At 42.6% G+C, this 22870-nt stretch overlaps 1 protein-coding gene across 1 annotated transcript in view; it reads right to left on the reverse strand.

Moving 5' to 3' along the window:
• Window positions 1-22870, reverse strand: part of LOC106613496 (ubiquitin carboxyl-terminal hydrolase 13) — a 57992-nt gene that overhangs the window by 8318 nt on the left and 26804 nt on the right. The window contains 7 exon segments of the mRNA XM_014215785.3: window positions 4644-4787; window positions 5152-5175; window positions 8039-8161; window positions 10054-10142; window positions 11577-11751; window positions 12156-12309; window positions 18927-19052. Of these exon segments, the coding sequence (XP_014071260.3) occupies window positions 4644-4787; window positions 5152-5175; window positions 8039-8161; window positions 10054-10142; window positions 11577-11751; window positions 12156-12309; window positions 18927-19052 (835 nt within the window).

The following is a 22870-nucleotide window of genomic DNA, read 5'->3' on the forward strand; positions in this document are numbered from 1 at the left end:
TGTACAATTTGACTGCGTGTGCTAGTGTTAAACCACATTACAGTCAGGTCCAATACTATGAATAAAATAAAACACTGACCTATATTGTATGCAAAAAAGGGAGAAATTATATTATACTAATACAATTGCTCAGACAAAGAGATTTAACAAGTAATACTTCTTGATGCAATTAAAGCTGGGAAAGTCCGGGAAAACTCCAGGGCTGGATGACATACTAGTTCAGGTATAGCAAACCTTTTTTTTTATGTACCCAGAGGATAGTTTTAGCATGTTTTAACCCCACCTATAAAAATGGTAGATTATCAGATACTCAACCACAAGGTCCGATTTCATTATTACTGAAACAGGACCCAAGTGGTAAATATAAGGATCCAGTCCATTGAAAAAAATGTGAGGCCCCTTACACTCCAGGGTTGTGATGCAAAAGAACTCCAAGGCTTAAAAACAAAAAGGTTTCATTGTGCGCTGAGGATTCATGTTTTCTTTTAAATCCACAATTTGGATCCGTCCACAACCTCAGAGGATCTAGATCATTTTTCTAACCTCTCTGGATTACATATTGGATCACCCAAAAAATACATACAACTTTTACAAGTGATATTTCAATCCGAACTGGTTCTCTAACAGATTATTAAGAATATCTCACCACATGTTCAAGAATGGCCTTTTTCCCTTTATTCAGATTAAACCTTCACTTTCGGTTATTATAAAATGAAATCTCCAAAATATTGCTATTTTTAAAACAAGCCATAGAAAGTTGGTTGCAATTTCAGTTTAATCCACCAGAAAAGATAGAACAAATATTACAATAAATATTATGGTTAAACTCAAATTTACAAATTGACCAAAAAAATGTTTTGGGATTATTTCTTTTTTAAACGGTATAATCTTTGTAAATTATATCATAAATAGGACTCGTGCAGTTATGTAACACATGCAGCTAACAAACATGTATAGAAATGTTTGCTCTACTTAAAATTACAACAAACTAAATGGCAGCATTACCGCAAAAATGGAAGAGGCAAGTGGAGGGGGGAGAAATAATAATTCTCAAAAAGATGGGGATCAAAGATATTGGCACCCCTGTTTTTAATACCGTTCAATGCCTCACCTTGCGAGGATAATGGCACAGAGCCTTTTTTAAAAAACGTTTTATGAGATTAGAGAACACATTGGGAGGGATTTTACACCATTCCTCCATACATAATCTTTACAGATCCTTGATATCCTTCGTCTGCGCTTATGGACTGACCACCTCAATTCAAACCACATTTTCAAGGGGTTCAAGTCCGGAGACAGATGACCATTGCAAAATGTTGATTTTAAATGGTCAATTAACCATTTATTTGTGGATTTGGATGTGTGCTCTAGTTTATTATATTGCTGGAAGATCCACTTGCGGCCAAGTTTCAGCCTCCTGGCAGAGGAAACCAGGTTTTTGACAAAAATGCCGTGGTACTGGGTTCATGATGTTGTTGACCTTAACAAAGGCGCCAGGACCAGTGGAAGCAAAATAGCCCCATAACATCAAAGATTCACCATCATATTTTATAGAAGGTATGGGGTTATTTTCTGCATATGCATCTTTCAATGCAAAACCCACCACTGGTGTGCATGGCCAAAGAGCTCTATTTTTATGTCATCTGACCAAAACACCGGTTCCAATCCAAGTGCCAATGCCGTTTAGCAAACTCAGGGCATTTACATTTGTTGGATGACAATGACATTGAGCCCTCTACTAGTCCTGGAACCCTTGTTAAGGTCTGGTTTTAATTCCAGTTTGTCTACAAATTAAACCAAATCTAAGATTTTACTGAGTTACAGTTCATAAGGGAAATCAGTCAATTGAAATAAATGCATTAGGCCCTAATCTATGGATTTCACATGACTGGGAATACAGATATGCATCTGTTGGTAATAGAAACCTTAAAAATAAGGTAGGGGCATGGATCAGAAAACCAGTCAGTATCTGGTGTATTTGCCTCATGCATTTGCCTATTTGCCTAATGGAGCGAGACATCTCCTTCACATAGAGTTCATCAGGCTGTTGATGGTGGCCTATGGAATGTTGTCACACTCCTCTTCAATGGCTGTGTGAAGTTGCTGGATAGTAGCAGGAACTGGAACACGCTGTCGTACACGTTGATCCAGAGCATCCCAAACATGTTCAATGGGTGACATGTCTGGTGAGTATGCAGGCCATGGAAGAACTGGGACATTTTCAGCTTCCAGGAATTGTGTACAGATCCTTGCAACATGAGGTCGTCGTGCATTATGCTGAAACATGAGGTGATGGTGGCGGATAATGGCACGACAATGGGCCTCAGGATTTCGTCACGGTATCTCTGTGCATTCAAATTGCCATCGATAAAATGCAATTGTGTTCGCTGTCCATAGCTTATGCCTGCCCATACCATAACCCCACCATGGGTCACTCCGTTCACAACATTGACATCAGCAAACCGTTCATCCACACGACGCCACACACTGTCTGCGGTTGTGAGGCCGGTTGGACTTGATGTCAAATTCTCTAAAATGACATTGGAGGCAGCTTATGGTAGAGAAATGAACATGAAATTCTCTGGCAACAGCACTGGTGCAGTCCTGCAGTCAAGCATGCCAATTGCACGCTCCCTCAAAACTTCAGACATCTGTGGCATTGTATTGTGTGCCAAAAATATCTCAAGTTTTGAGGGAGCGTGCAAATGGCATGCTGACTGCAGGACTGTCTACCAGAGCTGTTGCCAGGTAATTTAATGTTAATTTCTCTACCATAAGCCACCTCCGTCGTTTTAGAAAATTTGGCAGTACGTACAACCGGCCTCACAACCGCAGACCACGTGTAACCACACCAGCCCAGGAACTCCACATCTGGCTTCTTCACCTGGAGGATCGTATGAGACCAGCCACCCGGACAGCTGATGAAAATGTGGGTTTGCACAACTGAATAATTTCTGCAGATGAAAGTTGTCAGATATGCTGAGCACTTGTTGGCTGCTTTTCCTTCACTCTGTGGTTCAACTCATCCCAAACCATCTCAATTGGGTTGAGGTCAGGTGATTGTGGAGGCTAGGTCATGATGCAGCACTCCATCACTCTCTTTCTTGGTCAAATAGCCCTTACACATCCTGTATGTGTGTTGGGTCATTGTCCTGTTGAAAAACAAATGATAAGCACAACCCAGATGGGATGGCGTATCGCTGCAGAAAGCTGTGGTAGACATGCAGGTTAAGTGTGCCTTGAATTCTAAATAAATCACTGACAGTGTCGCCAGCAAAGCACCCCCACACTATTACACCTCTTTCTCCATGCTTCACGGTGGGAACCACACATGCGGAGATAATCCGTTCACCTACTCTGCGTCTCACAAAGACACAGCAGTTGGAAACAAAAATTTCAAATTTGGACTCATCAGACCAAAGGACAAATTTCCACCGGTCTAATGTCAATTGCTTGTGTTTCTTGGCCCAAGCAAGTCTCTTATTATTATTGGTGTCCTTTAGTAGTGGTTCGACCATAAAGGCCTGATTCACGCAGTCTCCTCTGAACAGTTGATGTTGAGATGTCTGTTACTTGAACTCTGAAGAATTTATTTGGGCTGCAATTTCTGAGGCTGGTTACTCCTCTGAACTTATCCTCTGCAGCAGAGGTAACTCTGGGTCTTCCTTTCCTGTGGCGGTCTTCATGAGAGCCAGTTTCATCATAGCGCTTGATGGTTTTTGCGACTGCACTTGAAGAAACTTTCCCCATTGACTGACCTTCATGTCTTACAGTAATGATGGACTGTCATTTCTCTTTGCTTATTTGAGCTGTTCTTGCCATAATATGGACTTGGTCTTTTACCAAATAGGGCTATCTTCTGTATACCACCCTTACCTTGTCACAACACAACTGATTGGGTCAAACACATTAAGAAGGAAAGACTTTCCACAGATTAACTTTTAAGAAGGCACACCTGTTAATGGAAATGCATTCCAGATGACTACCTCATGAAGCTGGTTGAGAGAATGCCAAGAGTGTGCAAAACTGTCATCAAGGCAAAGGGTGATTACTTTTAAGAATCTCAAATATAAAATATATTTTGATTTGTTTAACACTTTTTTGGTTACTACATGATTCCATATGTGTTATTTCATAGTGTTGTCTTCACTATTATTCTACAATGTATAAAATATTAAAAATAAAGAATGAGTATGTGTGTCCAAACTTCTGACTGGTACTGCATTAATTTTTGTTTTAAGCTAGCTAAATACAATTTATGTTAGCATGCTAACACACAAAAGTGCTTTAGTAATGGACATTGAAACAATCTATTTACCTTGTTTGCATAAGAAACATGCAGTTATAGCATGTAATTATGAATTACCCATTGAAAATGATGCAAAAATGTATCAGTCCTTAGACACACACACACACACACACACACACACACACACACACACACACACACACACACACACACACACACACACACACACACACACACACACACACACACACACACACACACAGTGGCAGCTGGGGACTCCTGCTGTGACGCACATGTCACTTTAGTGATGTTTTAGAGCGTGCACCGCCCACTCCCACATGTGCCCAGAAGAGGCTGAGGAATCAGACTTGAATAACATCCATGTGGCTCTTACCAGGCTCCTCCATGTGTGCTATGATCCAGTTGAGGGCCATCTCGGGGCCCATGTTCCCAGTGTAGTAGATGGCCTTCCGACAGGCCTCCAGAGGGAAGCCCATCTCCGCCAGTTGCATTGCCGCCGACTCGTCTATTCCTGTGGCTGAGGACAAGCAAAAAAAACAACCCATAAACATCAGTGCCGCCCACGCTCTTTACAAACCTCGAAGGTTCTAAAGGTGGTTTTGTTTTCTCTTTGGGCCTCATTAAAGAGGCACTGGAAAGGATCCGCGCGGGGACATGCTGTACTTACCCAGTGCTTACTAATAACAAAAAAGGGCTAATAACAAATCAAGTTTTTGTAAGTAGGAAAAGTTACGCGGCGGCCGCAGCAGCTGTTGGTTTTGCGTCGTAAAACTCATTTTCACTGCATTTATCACAACTGCAAAACTTTTGTTCCATAGTGGTAAATCTTTGTAATGTGTTAGGTATATATAGCGGAAGGATAGGAGAAACTGAATACTTACAATCTGAGGAGCTCATCGAGTTGTCTGAAAGGAAAAGAAAACAAGTGATTATTTCCAAGGAACAAACAAACATGTTTTTTGTACTAATTAAATTATATTCATGCTGTTGCTACACTTTTTGATTTATCTGAATCTATCAGATGAATTCATTTAATATACTGCTCAAAAAAATAAAGGGAACACTTAAACAACACATCCTAGATCTGAATGAAATAAATAATCTTATTAAATACTTTTTTCTTTACATAGTTGAATGTGCTGACAACAAAATCACACAAAAATAATCAATGGAAATCCAATTTATCAACCCATGGAGGTCTGGATTTGGAGTCACACTCAAAATTAAAGTGGAAAACCACACTACAGGCTGATCCAACTTTGATGTAATGTCCTTAAAACAAGTCAAAATGAGGCTCAGTAGTGTGTGTGGCCTCCACGTGCCTGTATGACCTCCCTACAACGCCTGGGCATGCTCCTGATGAGGTGGCGGATGGTCTCCTGGACAGTCTGTGGTGCAACGTGGCGTTGGTGGATGGAGCGAGACATGATGTCCCAGATGTGCTCAATTGGATTCAGGTCTGGGGAACGGGCAGGCCAGTCCATAGCATCAATGCCTTCCTCTTGCAGGAACTGCTGACACACTCCAGCCACATGAGGTCTAGCATTGTCTTGCATTAGGAGGAACCCAGGGCCAACCACACCAGCATATGGTCTCACAAGGGGCCTGAGGATCTCATCTCGGTACCTAATGGCAGTCAGGCTACCTCTGGCGAGCACATGGAGGGCTGTGCGGCCCCCCAAAGAAATGCCACCCCACACCATAACTGACCCACCGCCAAACCGGTCATGCTGGAGGATGTTGCAGGCAGCAGAACGTTCTCCACGGCGTCTCCAGACTCTGTCACGTCTGTCACATGTGCTCAGTGTGAACCTGCTTTCATCTGTGAAGAGCACAGGGCGCCAGTGGCGAATTTGCCAATCTTGGTGTTCTCTGGCAAATGCCAAACGTCCTGCACGGTTTTGGGCTGTAAGCACAACCCCCACCTGTGGACGTCGGGCCCTCATACCACCCTCATGGAGTCTGTTTCTGACCGTTTGAGCAGACACATGCACATTTGTGGCCTGCTGGAGGTTATTTTGCAGGGCTCTGGCAGTGCTCCTCCTTGCACAAAGGCAGAGGTAGCGGTCCTGCTGCTGGGTTGTTGCCCTCCTACAGCCTCCTCCAGGTCTCCTGATGTACTGGCCTGTCTCCTGGTAGCGCCTCCATGCTCTGGACACTACGCTGACAGACACAGCAAACCTTCTTGCCACAGCTCGCATTGATGTGCCATCCTGGATGAGCTGCACTACCTGAGCCACTTGTGTGGGTTGTAGACTCCGTCTCATGTTACCACTAGAGTGAAAGCACCGCCAGCATTCAAAAGTGACCAAAACATCAGCCAGGCAGCATAGGAACTGAGAAGTGGTCTGTGGTCCCCACCTGCAGAACCACTCCTTTATTGGGGGTGTCTTGCTAATTGCCTATAATTTCCAACTCTTGTCTATTCCATTTGCACAACAGCATGTGACATTTATTGTCAATCAGTGTTGCTTCCTAAGTAGACAGTTTGATTTCACAGAAGTGTGATTGACTTGGAGTTACATTGTGTTGTTTAAGTGTTCCCTTTATTTTTTTGAGCAGTGTATGTGGTTAGTAAAAAAAGTCTAACATGGACCTAAATAGCATCCTTACCGTTCAAGTCACGCTTCAGTTTTAATTACAAATGTTGTTCCACTTAAAACAAGTATTGACTTATGGCTCAAGGCGGTAAACTTAATTGTAATGTTTTTTTCTATAAATGTAAAAAAAAAACAAAAAAAACTCAGGTTCCATATGCCAAATCAATACTAAATCCGTAAAGATAATTGATGGGAAATGACGCATTTGAAGGAGCATTTTTTGGGGGGCTTAAAACTCGGAAATCAAATCAGAATTCATCAGGCGTTGTCCGATTCAGAAATGTAATTAATTGCTGTAGTGATTCAGGTCAAGGGACAATGTGCTGGTGTTTAAGATTCATGGAGCTCATCTGACAAATGCTGTATAAATCACAAATGCATTATTAACACTGAGAACTAAGATTTATATTACTGTATGTAGGTGTGTACCAGTAATTTAATTATGAGAGAAAACAAAAATGGCCAACTGCTTTGTTACTTTTTCAGGAACAGTCCTTAAGAGGAGAAATCATAAAACTTTAATAAATCGCTCCATTGAAAACACATTTACGACGTCTTAAATCGGGCATATTTCTGGTGTGAAGTTTTGTTTTGGCCGCTTAGCATTTAACCATAAAGCCTCATTTTAGGAAGGGGATACACGGTAATTATGTTATATTAGTCTTCTAAAATAAAATAGTTGCGTTTCAACCCCGAGTTGTAGCTTAACAAGGTTGAAGCATCTTCTACAAGACAACCATTGTGTCAATGGAGCACTACAGGGTACCAGGACAAGCTTTATTGCTTGCCTAGAGCACATATCAAGTGTTCTTAGGTCTAGGACTGTATAGAACACGATGTGCCTAATGGCTTCTAAACTATTAAAGAGGTACACAGAAACGCACTGTAGTCGCACTACAGACGCACTGTAGCTAAATCCATCCAAGCAACCGCCTCTGAAGGAAGAACAGAGATTAGGGGAATACTAAGCATATGAACTACAAACAGTACCACTTCTATGTTGCTCAGCTTTAGGCCCAAAACGTTACTCGTTAGGCGTGCTAGATTTAGTTTTGTCCAAACGCCAGCTTTGCTAGCCACGTCCAACACCTAAAGTCAATCTCCTCCCAGCTGTGGGTAGATTGGTAAAGGTTTGTCAGTATCTTTGTCCTAAAGCAGCCCTTCTTACCTCTGGTGTCTTCAGGGAGGACGATGGGGGGTGTGAGGTCTGGGAGCTCTTGTTCTCCCGCCTGCAGTCCTGTTCCCCGGAGCCGAGACAGGTCCAGGAAGTCTGGGATGTCTATGGACAAATCTGTTGAAGAACAGGCCAGGGTCATGTTCAGTTCGAAATGGAGAAAAGGCTCCAAAATTGAGTGAAATAGGGAAGTACAATTGGAACTTGTCCAATAAGAAACACGTTTCAATCCCTGTTGCGGAACGTTTTGCTACAATGTGCCCGAATGAATGCAACCCAGAGTTTTGAAAGAACATGAGCAAGAGAAGAGGGGACTTGGGCATGGTCATTCAAGCAGATAACTGAATGACTACACTCACATTCACCACTATAGCTACAGTACAAAATACAAGATGTAGCTACCATATCAGTATGAGAGAATATTGAATATAGCAGTAACAACTTTTTTTGGTTAACATGACAAAAACCATAACTTGCAAAAACAAGTATCTCAATTGCAAGATGCAGGAATAACCTAATTTGAACTGGATCTCTAATAGTTAACCTTCCTCAATCCCAATCATATTTTTGGAATTGTTTGTAGAGCTCCAAGACAGGATTGTTTCGAGGCACAAACCTGGGGAAGGGTACCAAAAAATGTCTGCAGCATTGACTGTCTCCAAGAACACAGTGGCCTCCATCATTCTTAAATGGAAGAAGTTTGGAACCAGAGCTGGCCGCCCAGCCAAACTGAGCAATCTGGGGAGAAGGGCCTTAGTGAGGGAGGTGACCAAGAATCTGATGGTGACTCTGACAGAGCTCTAGAGTTCCTCTGTGGAGATTGGAGAACCTTCCAGAAGGACAACCATCTCTGCAGCACTCCAATCAGGCCAGTATGGTAGAGTGGCCAGATGGAAGCCACTCCTCAATAAAAGGCACATGACAGCCCGCTTGGAGTTTGCCAAAAGGCACTTAAAAGACTCTCAGACAATGAGGAACAAGACTCTCTGGTCTGATGAAACCAAGATTGAATTCTTTGGCGTGAATGCCAAGCGTCACGTCTGGAGAAAACCTGGCACCATCCCTATGGTGAAGCATCATACTGTGGGGATGTTTTTCAGCGGCAGGGACTGGGAGACTAGTCAGGATCGAGGGAAAGATGAATGGAGCAAAGTACAGAGAGATCATTGATGAAAAGGTCCTGAGCACTCTGGAGCAGGTTAAGACTAGTGCCAAGGTTCACCTTACAACAGGACAACAACCCTAAGCACACAGCCAAGACAAGGCAGGAGTCTCTGAATGTCCTTGAGTGGCCCAGCCAGAGCCTGGACTTCAACCTGATCGAACTTCTCTAGAGGGACCTGAAAATAGCTGTGTAGCAACGCTCCCCTTCCAACCTGGCAGAGTTTGAGAGGATCTGCAGAGAAGAATGGTAGAAACTCCCCAAATACAGGTTATTCCAAGTTTATAGCATCATACCCAAGAAGACTTGAGGCTGTAATCGCTGCCAAAAGGTGCTTCAACAAAGTACTGAGTAAAGAGTCTGAATACTTTATTTTAACAAATTTGCAACAAAAAAAACTAAAAACCAGTTATTGCTTTGTCATTACGGGGGATTCTGATGATAGATATATATATATATATATATTACAATAAGGCTGTAACCTAACAAAATGTGAGGGGTCAAGGGGTCTGAATACTTTCCGAATGCACTGTATGTAAATATGTAAAATACAAGATGTATTTTATTCATTGTCAGTGGACCTCAGTGATTCACTGTGTGGCATTGCCCTCTGCTGGGGATCTACAGTGCTGACTTAATACAATTATCCAGGCATAAAGAGAAAATCTGAAAAATAGAATGCATTTATAGGCCTTCAATGGAAGACCATTCTATCCCTTAATATGATTTCAATGTTTGTTGACATGTATCAACGTTAAAACAGAAATCAGCATCCTCTTGGTACTAGAGAATCATGGATCCAGACAAGCCAAAACATTTGTGGAGAGACATCAGTTCTCTTACTCACCTATTTTCTTTGGAACCCAGTCCACCACAAATGTGAATTTCTTTATTTGCACCACCAGATACTCTGGGAAGGAGGCAAAACGGGAAGTCCTGGAAAGAGAGGGCTACAATTTAGAAAAATAACTAGAAAAGAAATATGGATCACTTATTTATACTGAACAAAATTATAAACGCAACATGTAACAATTTCTAAGATTTAAATGAGGAGTTACAGTTCATAAGGAAATCAGTCAATTGAAATTAATGAATTAGGTCCTAACCTATGGATTTCACATGACTGGGAATTCATATGCATCTGTTGGTCATAAAAAATGTAAATAAAAAAAAAGGTTTCTAAGGGTGTGGATCAAAAAACAAGTCGGTATCTGATGTGACCACCATTTGCCTCATGTAGTGAGACATCTCCTTTGCATAAAGTTGATCAGGCTGTTGATTGTGGCCTGTGGAATGTTGGCCCACTCCTCTTCAAAGTCTGTGCAAAGTTTCTGGATATTGGCGGGAACTAGAACACACTGTCATACACGTCACTCCATATCATCCCAAACATGTTCAATGGGTGACATGTCTGGTGAGTATGCAAGCCATGGAAGAACTGGGACATTTTCAGCTTCCAGGAATTGTGTACAGATCCTTGCGACATGGGACCGTACATTATCATGCTGAAACATGAGGTGATGGCGGCGGATGAATGGCACGACAATGGGCCTCTGGATCTCGTCTCGGTATGTCTGTGCATTCAAATTGCCATCGATTAAATGCAGTTGTGTTTGTTGTTCGTAGCCTATGCCTGCCCATACCACAACTCCACCTCTACCATGGGACACTCTGTTCACAACCTTGACATCAGCAAACCGGCTTATGGTAGAGAAATAAACATGCAATGCTCTGGTGGACATTCCTGCAGTTAGCATGACAATTGCACGCACCCTCAAAACTTGTGGCATTGTGTTGTGTGACAAAACTGCACATTTTAGAATGGACTTTTATTTCCCCCAGCACAAGGTGCACCTGTGTACTGATCCTGATGTTTAATCCGTTTTTTGATATGCTACACCTGTCAGGTGGATGGATTATCTTGGCAAGGGAGAAATGCTCACTAACAGGGACGTTAACAAAGTTGCGCACAAAATTTGACAGATCTAATATTTTTGTGCATATGGAACATTTCTGGGATCTTTTATTTCAGCTCATTAAACGTGGGACCAACATTTTACATTTTGTTTATATTTTCATTCAATGTACAAGATCAGCTTTACATTAATTTTTGGTCGTTTGTGTATGGGTATTAAAAAAAAGTGAAATAGTACATTTTTCCTACGGTTAATTTATCATGTAGCCTACCAACATTGTTTTTTCATCTTAGGGGGCTAGACATATTATGGTGCAAAATAACTCGGGTGCAGGATACAAAAAGCCAAGTCATGAAAGAAAGATAGATCCCCACACACTGTTGAAACTGCGGGAGAATTCAACAATGTGGGATGTCGATCTTTCTTCCCAGCCTTAGACCAGGACCTTGCTTACTTGACTCCAGCTGATTTGGCCTGCAGCTCCGAGCTCCAGAAGTCAGGGACGTTCTCTGGCTCCGTGAAGGCCTGCAGGCACGCTGTGAAGGGGATCCGGGCCCTCACGGGCTCTGGAGGGGCCCTCATGTTCTCCTCTGCTTCGTTTCGCTTGGCCTCATACGCTATCAGCTCCTCTGTCACACACACACACACACACACACACACACACACACACACACACACACACACACACACACACACACACACACACACACACACACACACACACACACACACACACACACACACACACGTCAAGCCATTTAACCTCCTAAAATGCTGTTGCGGTTGTCGGACTCTCAGATGATTGGGGTTTAGTGATTGTATATTGGACATTTGAAATAACTTATTTTCTCAACAATTAGGTAATTCAGCTAAGAGTCACCATCTACAGTATGCATTTAAAAACACAAAACTCCCAACCCACTTTGGCATTCAGAGATATCGATCCTCCATGCCCTTTGAAGAGGAGAGCTGTGGGGGAGCCAGCAACCCTGCTGGTTCTCATGGGGCTGGGCAGCTGCCTGTGGGATCTTACCTCTGTTGGAGGCGGCCTCGATGGGGGCCGGGAGCTGCATGAGGTAGTCCACCTTCTGGGTGTAGCGCACCTTCTGCGTCTGGCAACACTGCACGCGCTCCTCCACCAGGTAGCGGAACGCGTCGTTGGGGTTCTCCGAGCCCACACTGTTTCTCTAAAGCGAGGGACACACAGGGAAAGATGCAGAGAATATACTTATGTCCTCTTCATCGATGCTATTGAATTTACCAGTTAAAAAAGTGTTTGGAAATGTAACTGTTCCCATCAATTAGAACATTGAGACTTTCATTAATTGCATGCATGTTTGAACCTTAGAAACACACACACACACACACACACACACACACACACACACACACACACACACACACACACACACACACACACACACACACACACACACACACACACACACACACACACACACACACACACACACACACACACACACACACACAGTCAAAAGTTTGGACACACACTACTCATTCAACGTTTTTTCTTCATTTTACAATAATAGTGAAGACATAAAAACTATAAAATAACACATGGAATCATGTTGTAACCCAAAACAAAGCGTTAAATCCAAATATATTTTATATTTGAGATTCTGCAAAGTAGTTACCGTTTGGCTTGATAACAGCTTTGCACACACTTTGCATTCTCTCAACCAGCTTCTTGAGGTAGTCATCTGGAATGCATTTCAATTAACAGGTGTGCCTTGTTAAAAGTTCATTTGTGGAATTTATTTCCTTCTAAATGCATTTGAGCCAATCAGCTGTGATGTGACAAGGCATGAGTGGTATACAGAAGATAGCCCTATTTGGTAAAAGACCAAGTCCATATTATGGCAAGAACAGCTCAAATAAGCAAAGAGAAACAACAGTCCATCATTAATTTAAGACATGAATGTCAGTCAATACGGAACATTTAAAGAACATTGAACGTTTCTTCAAGTGCAGTTGCAAAAACCATCAAGCGCTATGATGAAACTGCCTCATGTGGACCGCCACAGGAAAGGAAGACCCAGAGTTACCTCTGCTGCAATGGATAAGTTCATTTGAGTTACCAGCCTTAGAAATTGCAGCCCAAATAAATGCTTCACAGAATTCAAGTAACAGACACATCAACTGTTCAGGGGAGGCTGTGTGAAATCAGGCCTTCGTGGTCGAATTGCTGCAAAGAAATCTCTACTAAAGGACACCAATAAGAAGAGATTTGCTTGGGCCAAGAAACACGAGCAATGAACATTAGACCGGTGGAATTTGGTCTGATGAGTCCTAATTTGAGATGTTTGGTTCCAACCGCCGTGTCTTTGTGAGTAGGTGCATGGATTATCTCCGCATGTGTGGTTCCCACCGTGAAGCATGGAAGAGGTGGTGTGATGGTCCTTTGCTGGTGACACTGTCGGTGATGTATTTAGAATTCAAGGCACACTTAATCAGCATGCCTACCACAGCAATCTGCAGCGATATGCCATCCCATCTGGTTTGCGCTTAGTGGGACTATCATTTGTTTTTCAACAGGACAATGACCAAACACACCCCCAGGCTGTGTAAAGGCTATTTGACTAAGAAGGAGAGTGATGGAGTGCTGCATCAGATGACCTGGCCTCCACAATCTCCTGACCTCAACCCAATTGAGATGGTTTGGGATGAGTTGGACCGCAGAGTGAAGGAAAAGCAGCCAACAAGTGCTCAGCATATGTGGGAACTCCTTCAAGACTGTTGGAAAAGCATTCTTGGTGAAGCTGGTTGAAAGAATGACAAGAGTGTGCAAAGCTGTCATCAAGGCAAAGCGTGGCTACTTTGAAGAATCTCAAATATAAAATATATATTTGGATTTGTTTAACACTTTTTGGATTACCACATGATTCAATGTGTTTTTCATAGTTTGATGCCTTCAATATTCTACAATGTAGAAAATTGTAAAAAATAAAATAAAAACCCTTGAATGAGTAGGTGTCCAAACTTTTGACTGGTACTATATATACACACACACTACCGTTCAAAAGTTTGGGGTCACTTAGAAATGTCCTTGTTTTTGAAAGAAAGGCACATTTTTTGTCCATTAAAATAACATCAAATTGATCAGAAATACAGTGTAGACATTGTTAATGTTGTAAATGACTATTATGGCTGGAAACGGCAGATTTTTAATGGAATATCTACATAGGCGTACAGAGGCCCATTATCAGCAACCATCACTCCTGTGTTCCAATGGCACGTTGTGTTAGCTAATCCAAGTTTATCATTTGAACCTGTTTGGGCTAGGGGGCAGTATTGAGAATTTTGGAAAAAATATGTGCCCATTTTTAACTGCCTCCTACACCAACTCAGAAGCTAGAATATGCATATTATTGTTCAGGTTTGGATAGAAAACACCCTAAAGTTTCTAAAACTGTTTGAATGGTGTCTGTGAGTATAACAGAACTCCTATGGCAGGCAAAAACCTGACAAGGTTTCATGCAGGAAGTGGCCTGTCTGACAAGGAGTCGTGCGTCTTGCATCTGTTTATTGAAGAGTAAGGATCTTAGCTGTAACGTGACAATTCCCAGGGCTCCAATAGGCTCTCAGAAGCCGGGAAAATCCTGAAGGATGACGAGGCAGCCTCAGGCTGAAACAGATTATCACCTTATCCAAGTGGCCGATCAGAGGACCATTGAATGAGGCGCGTGCGCGATTAGCCCCCGTGGAGTATATTCATTAGGCTGTTTAGCTTATTGCAGATTCCCGGTCGGAATATTATCGCTTTTCTACGAGATAAATTGCATAAAAATTGATTTTAAACAGCGGTTGACATGCTTCGAAGTACGGTAATGGAATATTTAGACATTTTTTGTCACGTTCTGCGCCATGCGCGAGACCGTGGATTACCATTCTGATAGTGTCTAGAACGCACGAACAAAACGACGCTATTTGGATATAAAGATGGATTATTTGGGACCAAACCTACATTTGTTATTGAAGTAGAAGTCCTGGGAGTGCATTCTGACGAAGACAACAAAAGGTAATCAAACTTTTATAATAGTAAATCTGATATTGGTGAAGGCTAAACGTGCTGGGTGTCTAAATAGCTAGCCCTTGATGGCTGGGCTATGTACTTAGAATATTGCAAAATGTGCTTCATCCGAAAAGCTATTTTAAAATCGGACATATCGAGTGCATAGAGGAGTAATGTATCTATAATTCTTAAAATAATTGTTATGCTTTTTGTGAAACACTTAAACAACACAATGTAACTCCAAGTCAATCACACTTCTGTGAAATCAAACTGTCCACTTAGGAAGCAACACTGATTGACAATACATTTCACATGCTGTTGTGTAAATGGAATAGACAACAGGTGGAAATTATAGGCAACTAGCAAGACACCCGCAATAAAGGAGTGGTTCTGCAGGTGGTGACCACAGACCACTTCTCAGTTCCTATGCTTCCTGGCTGATGTTTTGGTCACTTTTGAATGCTGGCAGTGCTTTCAGTCTAGTGGTAGCATGAGACGGAGTCTACAACCCACACAAGTGGCTCAGGTAGTGCAGCTCATCCAGGATGGCACATCAATGCGAGCTGTGGCAAGAAAGTTTTCTGTGTCTGTCAGCGTAGTGTCCAGAGCAGGAGACAGGCCAGTACATCAGGAGACGTGGAGGAGGCCGTAGGAGGGCAACAACCCAGCAGCAGGACCGCTACCTCCGCCTTTGTGCAAGGAGGAGTAGGAGGAGCACTGCCAGAGCCCTGCAAAATGACCTCCAGCAGGCCACAAATGTGCATGTGTCTGCTCAAACGGTCAGAAACAGACTCCATGAGGGTGGTACGAGGGCCCGACGTCCACAGGTGGGGGTTGTGCTTACAGCCCAAAACCGTGCAGGACGTTTGGCATTTGCCAGAGAACACCAAGATTGTCAAATTCGCCACTGGCACCTTGTGCTCTTCAATGATGAAAGCAGGTTCACACTGAGCACGTGACAGACGTGACAGAGTCTGGAGACGCCGTGGAGAACGTTCTGCTGCCTGCAACATCCTCCAGCATGACCGGTTTGGCGGTGGGTCAGTCATGGCATGGGGTGGCATTTCTTTGGGAGGCCGCACAGCCCTCCATGTGCTCGCCAGAGGTAGCCTGACTGCCATTAGGTACCGAGATGAGATCCTCAGACCCCTTGTGAGGCCATATGCTGATGCGGTTGGCCCTGGGTTCCTCCTAATGCAAGACAATGCTAGACCTCATGTGGCTGGAGTGTGTCAGCAGTTCCTGCAAGAGGAAGGCATTGATGCTATGGACTGGCCCGCCCGTTCCCCAGACCTGAATCCAATTGAGCACATCATGTCTCGCTCCATCCACCAACGCCACGTTGCACGACAGACTGTCCAGGAGTTGGCGGATGCTTTAGTCCAGGTCTGGGAGGAGATCCCTCAGGAGACCATCCGCCACCTCATCAGGAGCATGCCCAGGCGTTGTAGGGAGGTCATACAGGTACGTGGAGGCCACACACACTACTGAGCCTCATTTTGACTTGTTTTAAAGACATTACATCAAAGTTGGATCAGCCTGTAGTGTGGTTTTCCAATTTAATTTTGAGTGAGATTCCAAATCCAGACGTCCATGGGTTGATAAATTGGATTTCCATTGATTATTTTTGTGTGATTTTGTTGTCAGCACATTCAACTATGTAAAGAAAAAAGTATTTAATAAGATTATTTCATTCATTCAGATCTAGGATGTGTTATTTTAGTGTTCCTCTTTATTTTTTTGAGCAGTATATATATATATATATATATATATATATATATATATATATGGATATATGGATATATATATAAATAAAAATCACAAGAGGGGCCATGCCAAGCATCCTGTTTTCATGTGGTCAATTACACAGTTAGAGATTGACTAACGAAGAAAGACAGGGGGAAACAAGTATAACTCAAAGAGAGAGAGGCGTCTCCTGACCCCTCAGTGTCTCCTGACCCCTCCTGTCTCAGCCTGTAGTACTCATGCTGCAGTAGTTTGTGTGTCGGGGGGCTAGGGTCAGTCTGTTATATGTGGAGTATTTCTCCTGTCTTATCCGGTGTCCTGTGTGAATTTAAGTATGCTCTCTCCTCTCTCTCGGAGGACCTGAGCCCTAGGACCATGCCTCAGGACTACCTGGCATGATGACTCCTTGCTGTCCCCACTCCACCTGGCCGTGCTGCTGCTCCAGTTTCAACTGTTCTGCCTGCGGCTATGGAACCCTGACCTGTTCACCGGACATGCTACCTGTCCCAGACCTGCTGTTTTCAACTCTCTAGAGACAGCAGGAGCGGTAGAGATACTCTCAATGATCGGCTATGAAAAGCCAACTGACATTTAATCGAGGTGCTGACTTGCTGCACCCTCGACAACTACTGTGATTATTATTATTTGACCATGCTGGTCATTTATGAACATTTGAACATCTTGGCCATGTTCTGTTATAATCTCCACCTGGCACAGCCAGAAGAGGACTGGCCACCCCTCATAGCCTGGTTCCTCTCTAGGTTTCTTCCTAGGTTTTGGCCTTTCTAGGGAGTTTTTCCTAGCCACCGTGCTTCTACACCTGCATTGCTTGCTGTTTGGGGTTTTAGGCTGGGTTTCTGTACAGCACTTTGACATATCAGCTGATGTAAGAAGGGCTATATAAATACATTTGATTTGAAAGAGGTACGCAGATGTTTATGGGGGGGGGGGGGTCATTGGGGATGAAACTTGTTTGTTATTTATTTGAGGACTCATGGGGCAATGGGTCTTAAATTAAAACTGTTTGGCTTGTATGGAGTGTCACATCAGCAGCTTTTTTATTCTAAGAGGCTACAGAAATACTCAGGTTATAGCTCTACTCCAAACTCCAGTGACGTATTCTAACTGGCTGGCTGGCAGGCAGTCCCGAGGCTAAACTTGAAGGCTACTGTTAGAGTCTGCCTATCTTGGTCTAACCAACTCAGTTCCTCCACACAGGCTAAGGACAGCTGATTATGCCCACAAATTATACACTCAATTAAAACTAAAAGGTAAAAACATAGGGCCCCATTTAAATTACAATAGGTATTCTGATGCTAAGAAAAAAAAACGGTTGATTTTTAATTTATATTAACATTAAGTTGACTTGTTAGCTCCTCTATTACATTTTACTTGACCTTACTGCTCAATGTAAAAAAAACAATTGACAATAGATAAATCAGCCATGCAACGGAGTCGAGTAAACAGATTTTTGGCTTAATTGTTTTGTCAAGGGCAAGAGCAGAGAAAGTGGCGGGTTTCTAGTCTGAGCATGTTTCTCTGTTGACTTCAGGCAGAATCGGAAGCATTATCTGGCCTTTGGAACCGATAGGGGCAGTCTAAATTTAACCCGGTTGAAAAAGTCACTTCAGAGCACAAGTGTGTGTCTGCCGGCCCGGGGACAGGGTGCTGCGTTTCGTCAAAAACAGTCACGCTTCCTCTCCCCCAAGGTTCCGATTGACCACGTGTGACAAGAGTCCGACATGCCGGAAAAATGCTTTACAGTAGCCATTTCATGAAAGCTATTTTTTACTTTTATTATGGCCATCATTGAAAGACAAGCTGAAAAGCCAGTGCCGTAAGATACCGTTTATGCTTTTGAGCCTTTTATTGAACACCAGTGACTGTTTGCCAATTGCTGTACCTCTGCAACAATGGCATACTGTATTCATCACTACGTGCCTTTTAGAGTAGTATTTATCATTACAAGTACACCATAACACACTCCTACTTATAGAAAACACGTATGAAGCCATACATGCATACCTCCACCAGGTTGATGAGATGCAGGAAAAACTTCTGTGCATCTTGCTGTCTGTTGGAGGAGAACTCTGGGTGGCCATTGCTAACCAGGGCTTTGAACATCTTGAGAGAGATACCCTTTGGCTGGTGCTGGAATGAGAACAAGGGGTCACACACACAGTGAATGATTTGTAACCTGTCTAAGGGTGCAGCAAGACAAGACGCCAAACCAAAACCATTGAAATGTGATTGGTGGTACTTCAGGAAAAAATTATATTCTGCTAATAAACATTCTGAATATCATGAGGCCAATTTCCAACTTGAGGCGATTTCAGCTGCTCAAGTTAGGATTTGTCTCAACTTGAAAAGGGCTTTATCGTCTTCGTTTTTCAATAAAAAAAAGAAAAAAAATCAAGCAGAAACAAGTACAACTTGTTATTTTTCAGTTATGAGAACAGTGCCAACAGTGCAATGTCTAATCTGTGCTGTACCTACACCATCTCATACAGGCCTCCAGGCATAATGAGACAATGGGACCAATGAAGCCCACCAAAATAAACAAGCATGCTGGCAATTATCCTTGAGATCCTTTCCCCACAAAAACAATCTGCAGGCAATCATGACGCTCTTTGTTGGCTGTGTGAGATTAATCATAAATCTCACAACAGCAGGTGCTGTAGTGTAGAGTCCCTCTATGTCGGTAATCTGAAAGGAAATATGAGGATTCAGGGCTTGTATTGTACAGATTGGATTAGGAACAATTCACACTGCTCAAGCAAGACAAGTTGATATGCAGCAGCTAGCCATCTAGGCAGTGAAAAATGCCAAAATTGCACATTTGTTAAATGAGAGCACATTTAACCCTTGTGTAGTCTTAACATTCTGTATACTCCCTTGTCCTAAAGGTTAAAAAAATGACCCGCCTTCACTAAACCCCTAAAATAAAGCAGCTTAATTGAATTTTAAACACAAAATCTATTTTGCATGAAGAAACAACCTGTCATTCATCACAAACTTTGTGAATATCTGGGTTTTCCCCTCTTCACAATTCAGAAATCAGTGGGTTTTATTAACAAGAGATAGCACTTTTATAACCTAAGAAAGTAACAGAAATGTGCAGAAAGTAGTTTTGAATGCATTTTATTGAAGGGAAACAATAAGTCTTGAACTTTTTTGGCAACATAGTGATATATTCTTATATACACTGTACAATGAGGAATTCAACTACAAAATACTAGTCTTCTCCCATTTTTTGAAACATTGCCCCCACCCACAAGGTGTATAAACAACAATAAATAAGAATAAAACAAGATAATAAATACAAAACGAAAACGTGAAGAACATAAATCAATCAACTCTAATTAGCACATGTAGGCCAGTATGCAAGTGTGTGTGCATGGACTTTTCAGATGTATTTCTCACATGTGCAGCACATAGTATTTGTTCAGGACAAGATTCAGCCCCCTGAACAGCTTTCACAAGCGCTGCAGAGGCTGCTGTGTGGGGGAGGCACTCCCTTCTTTGAATGTGTGGGGTTGCAAGTGCCTTTCCCAGCTGCTCCAGGAACACCCTCCTCTTGTTCCACTTATCAGGTATCCAGGTAGGGTTGATCTCGTTCCATATCACGAAGGCATTATATGAAGACATATCAATGATGTTATGGAAGATGACCAGGGGCCAGTCATCATCCTGAAGCTGTAAGTTCCAATCACCTTGTCCAGGCCTCCTTTGTGGTTGTAGTCCAGGATGATGGCTGGCTTCCTGTCCTCACGATCACTGATCTCAGCCATTTTGTGCAGTGTGCTCAGGAGGACCACATTCTTCTTCCTCTTTGGGAGTTAAGAAACTAGAGGGGTGGTGAAGGCAAACTTTGATGAGAAATTCAAATGAGCCTCGTGATTACTTAACCGCTCTTGGGTAGGGGGCAGTATTTTCACGGCCGGATGAAAAACGTACCCAAATTAAACGGCCTACTACTCGGGCCCAGGAACCAGAATATGCATATTATTAGTAGATTTGGACAGAAAACACTCTGAAGTTTCTAAAACTGTTTGAATGAAGTCTGAGAGTATAACAGAACTCATATGGCAGGCAAAAACCTGAGAAAAAAATCCAACCAGGATGTGGAGGATCTGAGGCTGTAGTTTTTTCAAGTGATTGCCTATCTAACACAAAGTGACTTAGGGTTCATTATGCACTTCCTAAGGCTTCCACTAGATGTCAACAGTCTTTAGAAAGTTGTTTGAGGCTTCTATGGTGAACAGAGAGCCAACAAAGGAAGTTGGAAGTTGTTGACTCAGGAAAGCACATGAGTTCATTGGCGCGCATTCACGTGAGGGGTAGCTGTGTTCCAAAACGTTTTTCAAGACATTGGAATATTGGAATATTATTGAAGTTCTAAGTTAAAAAGGCCCTAAAGATTGATGCTATACAACGTTTGACATATTTGAACGAACGTAAATATAACTTTTTTTTACTTTTCGTCGTGACATTTTGGCCGCGCTTCCTACACTTGGAGTAGCTTACTGAATGCGCAAACAAGAAGGAGCTATTTGGACATAAATTATGGACTTTATCGAACAAAACAACATTTATTGTGGACCTGGGATTCCTGGAAGTGCCTTCTGATGAAGATCAAAGGTAAGTGAATATTTCTAATGCTATTTATGATTTTAGATGACTCCAAAATGGCGGGTATCTGTATTGCTTGTGAGCGCAGTACTCAGATTATTGCAAAGTGTGCTTTCCCCGTGAAGCTTTTTTGAAATCTGTCACAGCGGTTGCATAAAGGAGATGAGAAACAATATTCTCTCCTAAATGCCAAGTGTCACGCCTGGAGGAAACCTGATGGTGCCAGCATTATGCTGTGGGGATGTTTTTCAGCGGCAGGGACTGGGAGACTAGTAAGGATCGAGAGAAAGATGAACGGAGCAAAGTACAGAGATCCTTTTTGCCCACTCTAGCATAACGTCCTGATTGATGGAGTGCTGCAGAGATGGTTGTTCTTCTGAAAGATTCTCCCATCTCCACAGAGGAATTCTGGAGCTCTGTCAGAGTGACCATTGGGTTCTTGCTCAGTTTGGTTGGGCAGCCAGCTCTAGGAAGAGTCTTGGTGGTTACAAACTTCTTCCATTTAAGTATGAGGAGGCCACTGTGTTCTTGGGGACCTTCAATGCTGCAGAAATGTTTTGGTACCCTTCCCCAGAGTTCTGTGCCTCAACACAATCCTGTCTCAGAGCTCTACGGACAATTCCTTCGACCTCATGGTTTGGTTGATCTAGCTAACGTTAGCTAGCTACATGGTTGACACTGTAGCTAGCTAGCTTAGCCAGTTTAGCTAGTGACAACCTAATGTAATAGCTAGTTAGTTATTGCCACACACACACACACACACACACACACACCTGATTAATTTGTTCACTCTTTATACCAATGACAAGTTGGCTAGTTAGCCAACAAGCAGAGACCATATGGGGAGCTAAAAACACATGAAACTTTGTCTGTCAGATTCTGGGTTAGCCAAAACTAGCCATTTGATTTGCACTCGCCCTCAAAAACACAGCAGAATTTTATCTGAGAAATACTTCTTACTCCAGAAATATATAATATTACCAAGGCAGAAGGTAATTTAACTTACCTCTGATGGCATTTGGCTAAAAACCCACAAAGAAAAATATCCTCAGGCGTGAAGACACACGCTTCACTTCAAGAGCCGTGATGGTGGAGATACAGGGTTTGATGACAAGCTATTTTGAATACATTTCATTGGTCAAGGGGTCGTGAAACATTCATACAGACGTAAAGGGGAACCAATAGTATCGATTCATGTAAAATCTGGCTGTGATTCTAAATATAAAAAATTAATTCAAAATCCTCCTGCTGCAGGATTATGTTCCTTCTGCGACAAAAGGGGGCAAATTAAGATCCAACATCTAGACACCCCAAATATAGATTGGGGACAAATATTG

Source organism: Salmo salar, chromosome 10 (assembly GCF_965601325.2).
Source record: "Salmo salar chromosome 10, fSalSal1, whole genome shotgun sequence".
In the NCBI taxonomy this organism is placed as follows: domain Eukaryota; kingdom Metazoa; phylum Chordata; class Actinopteri; order Salmoniformes; family Salmonidae; genus Salmo; species Salmo salar.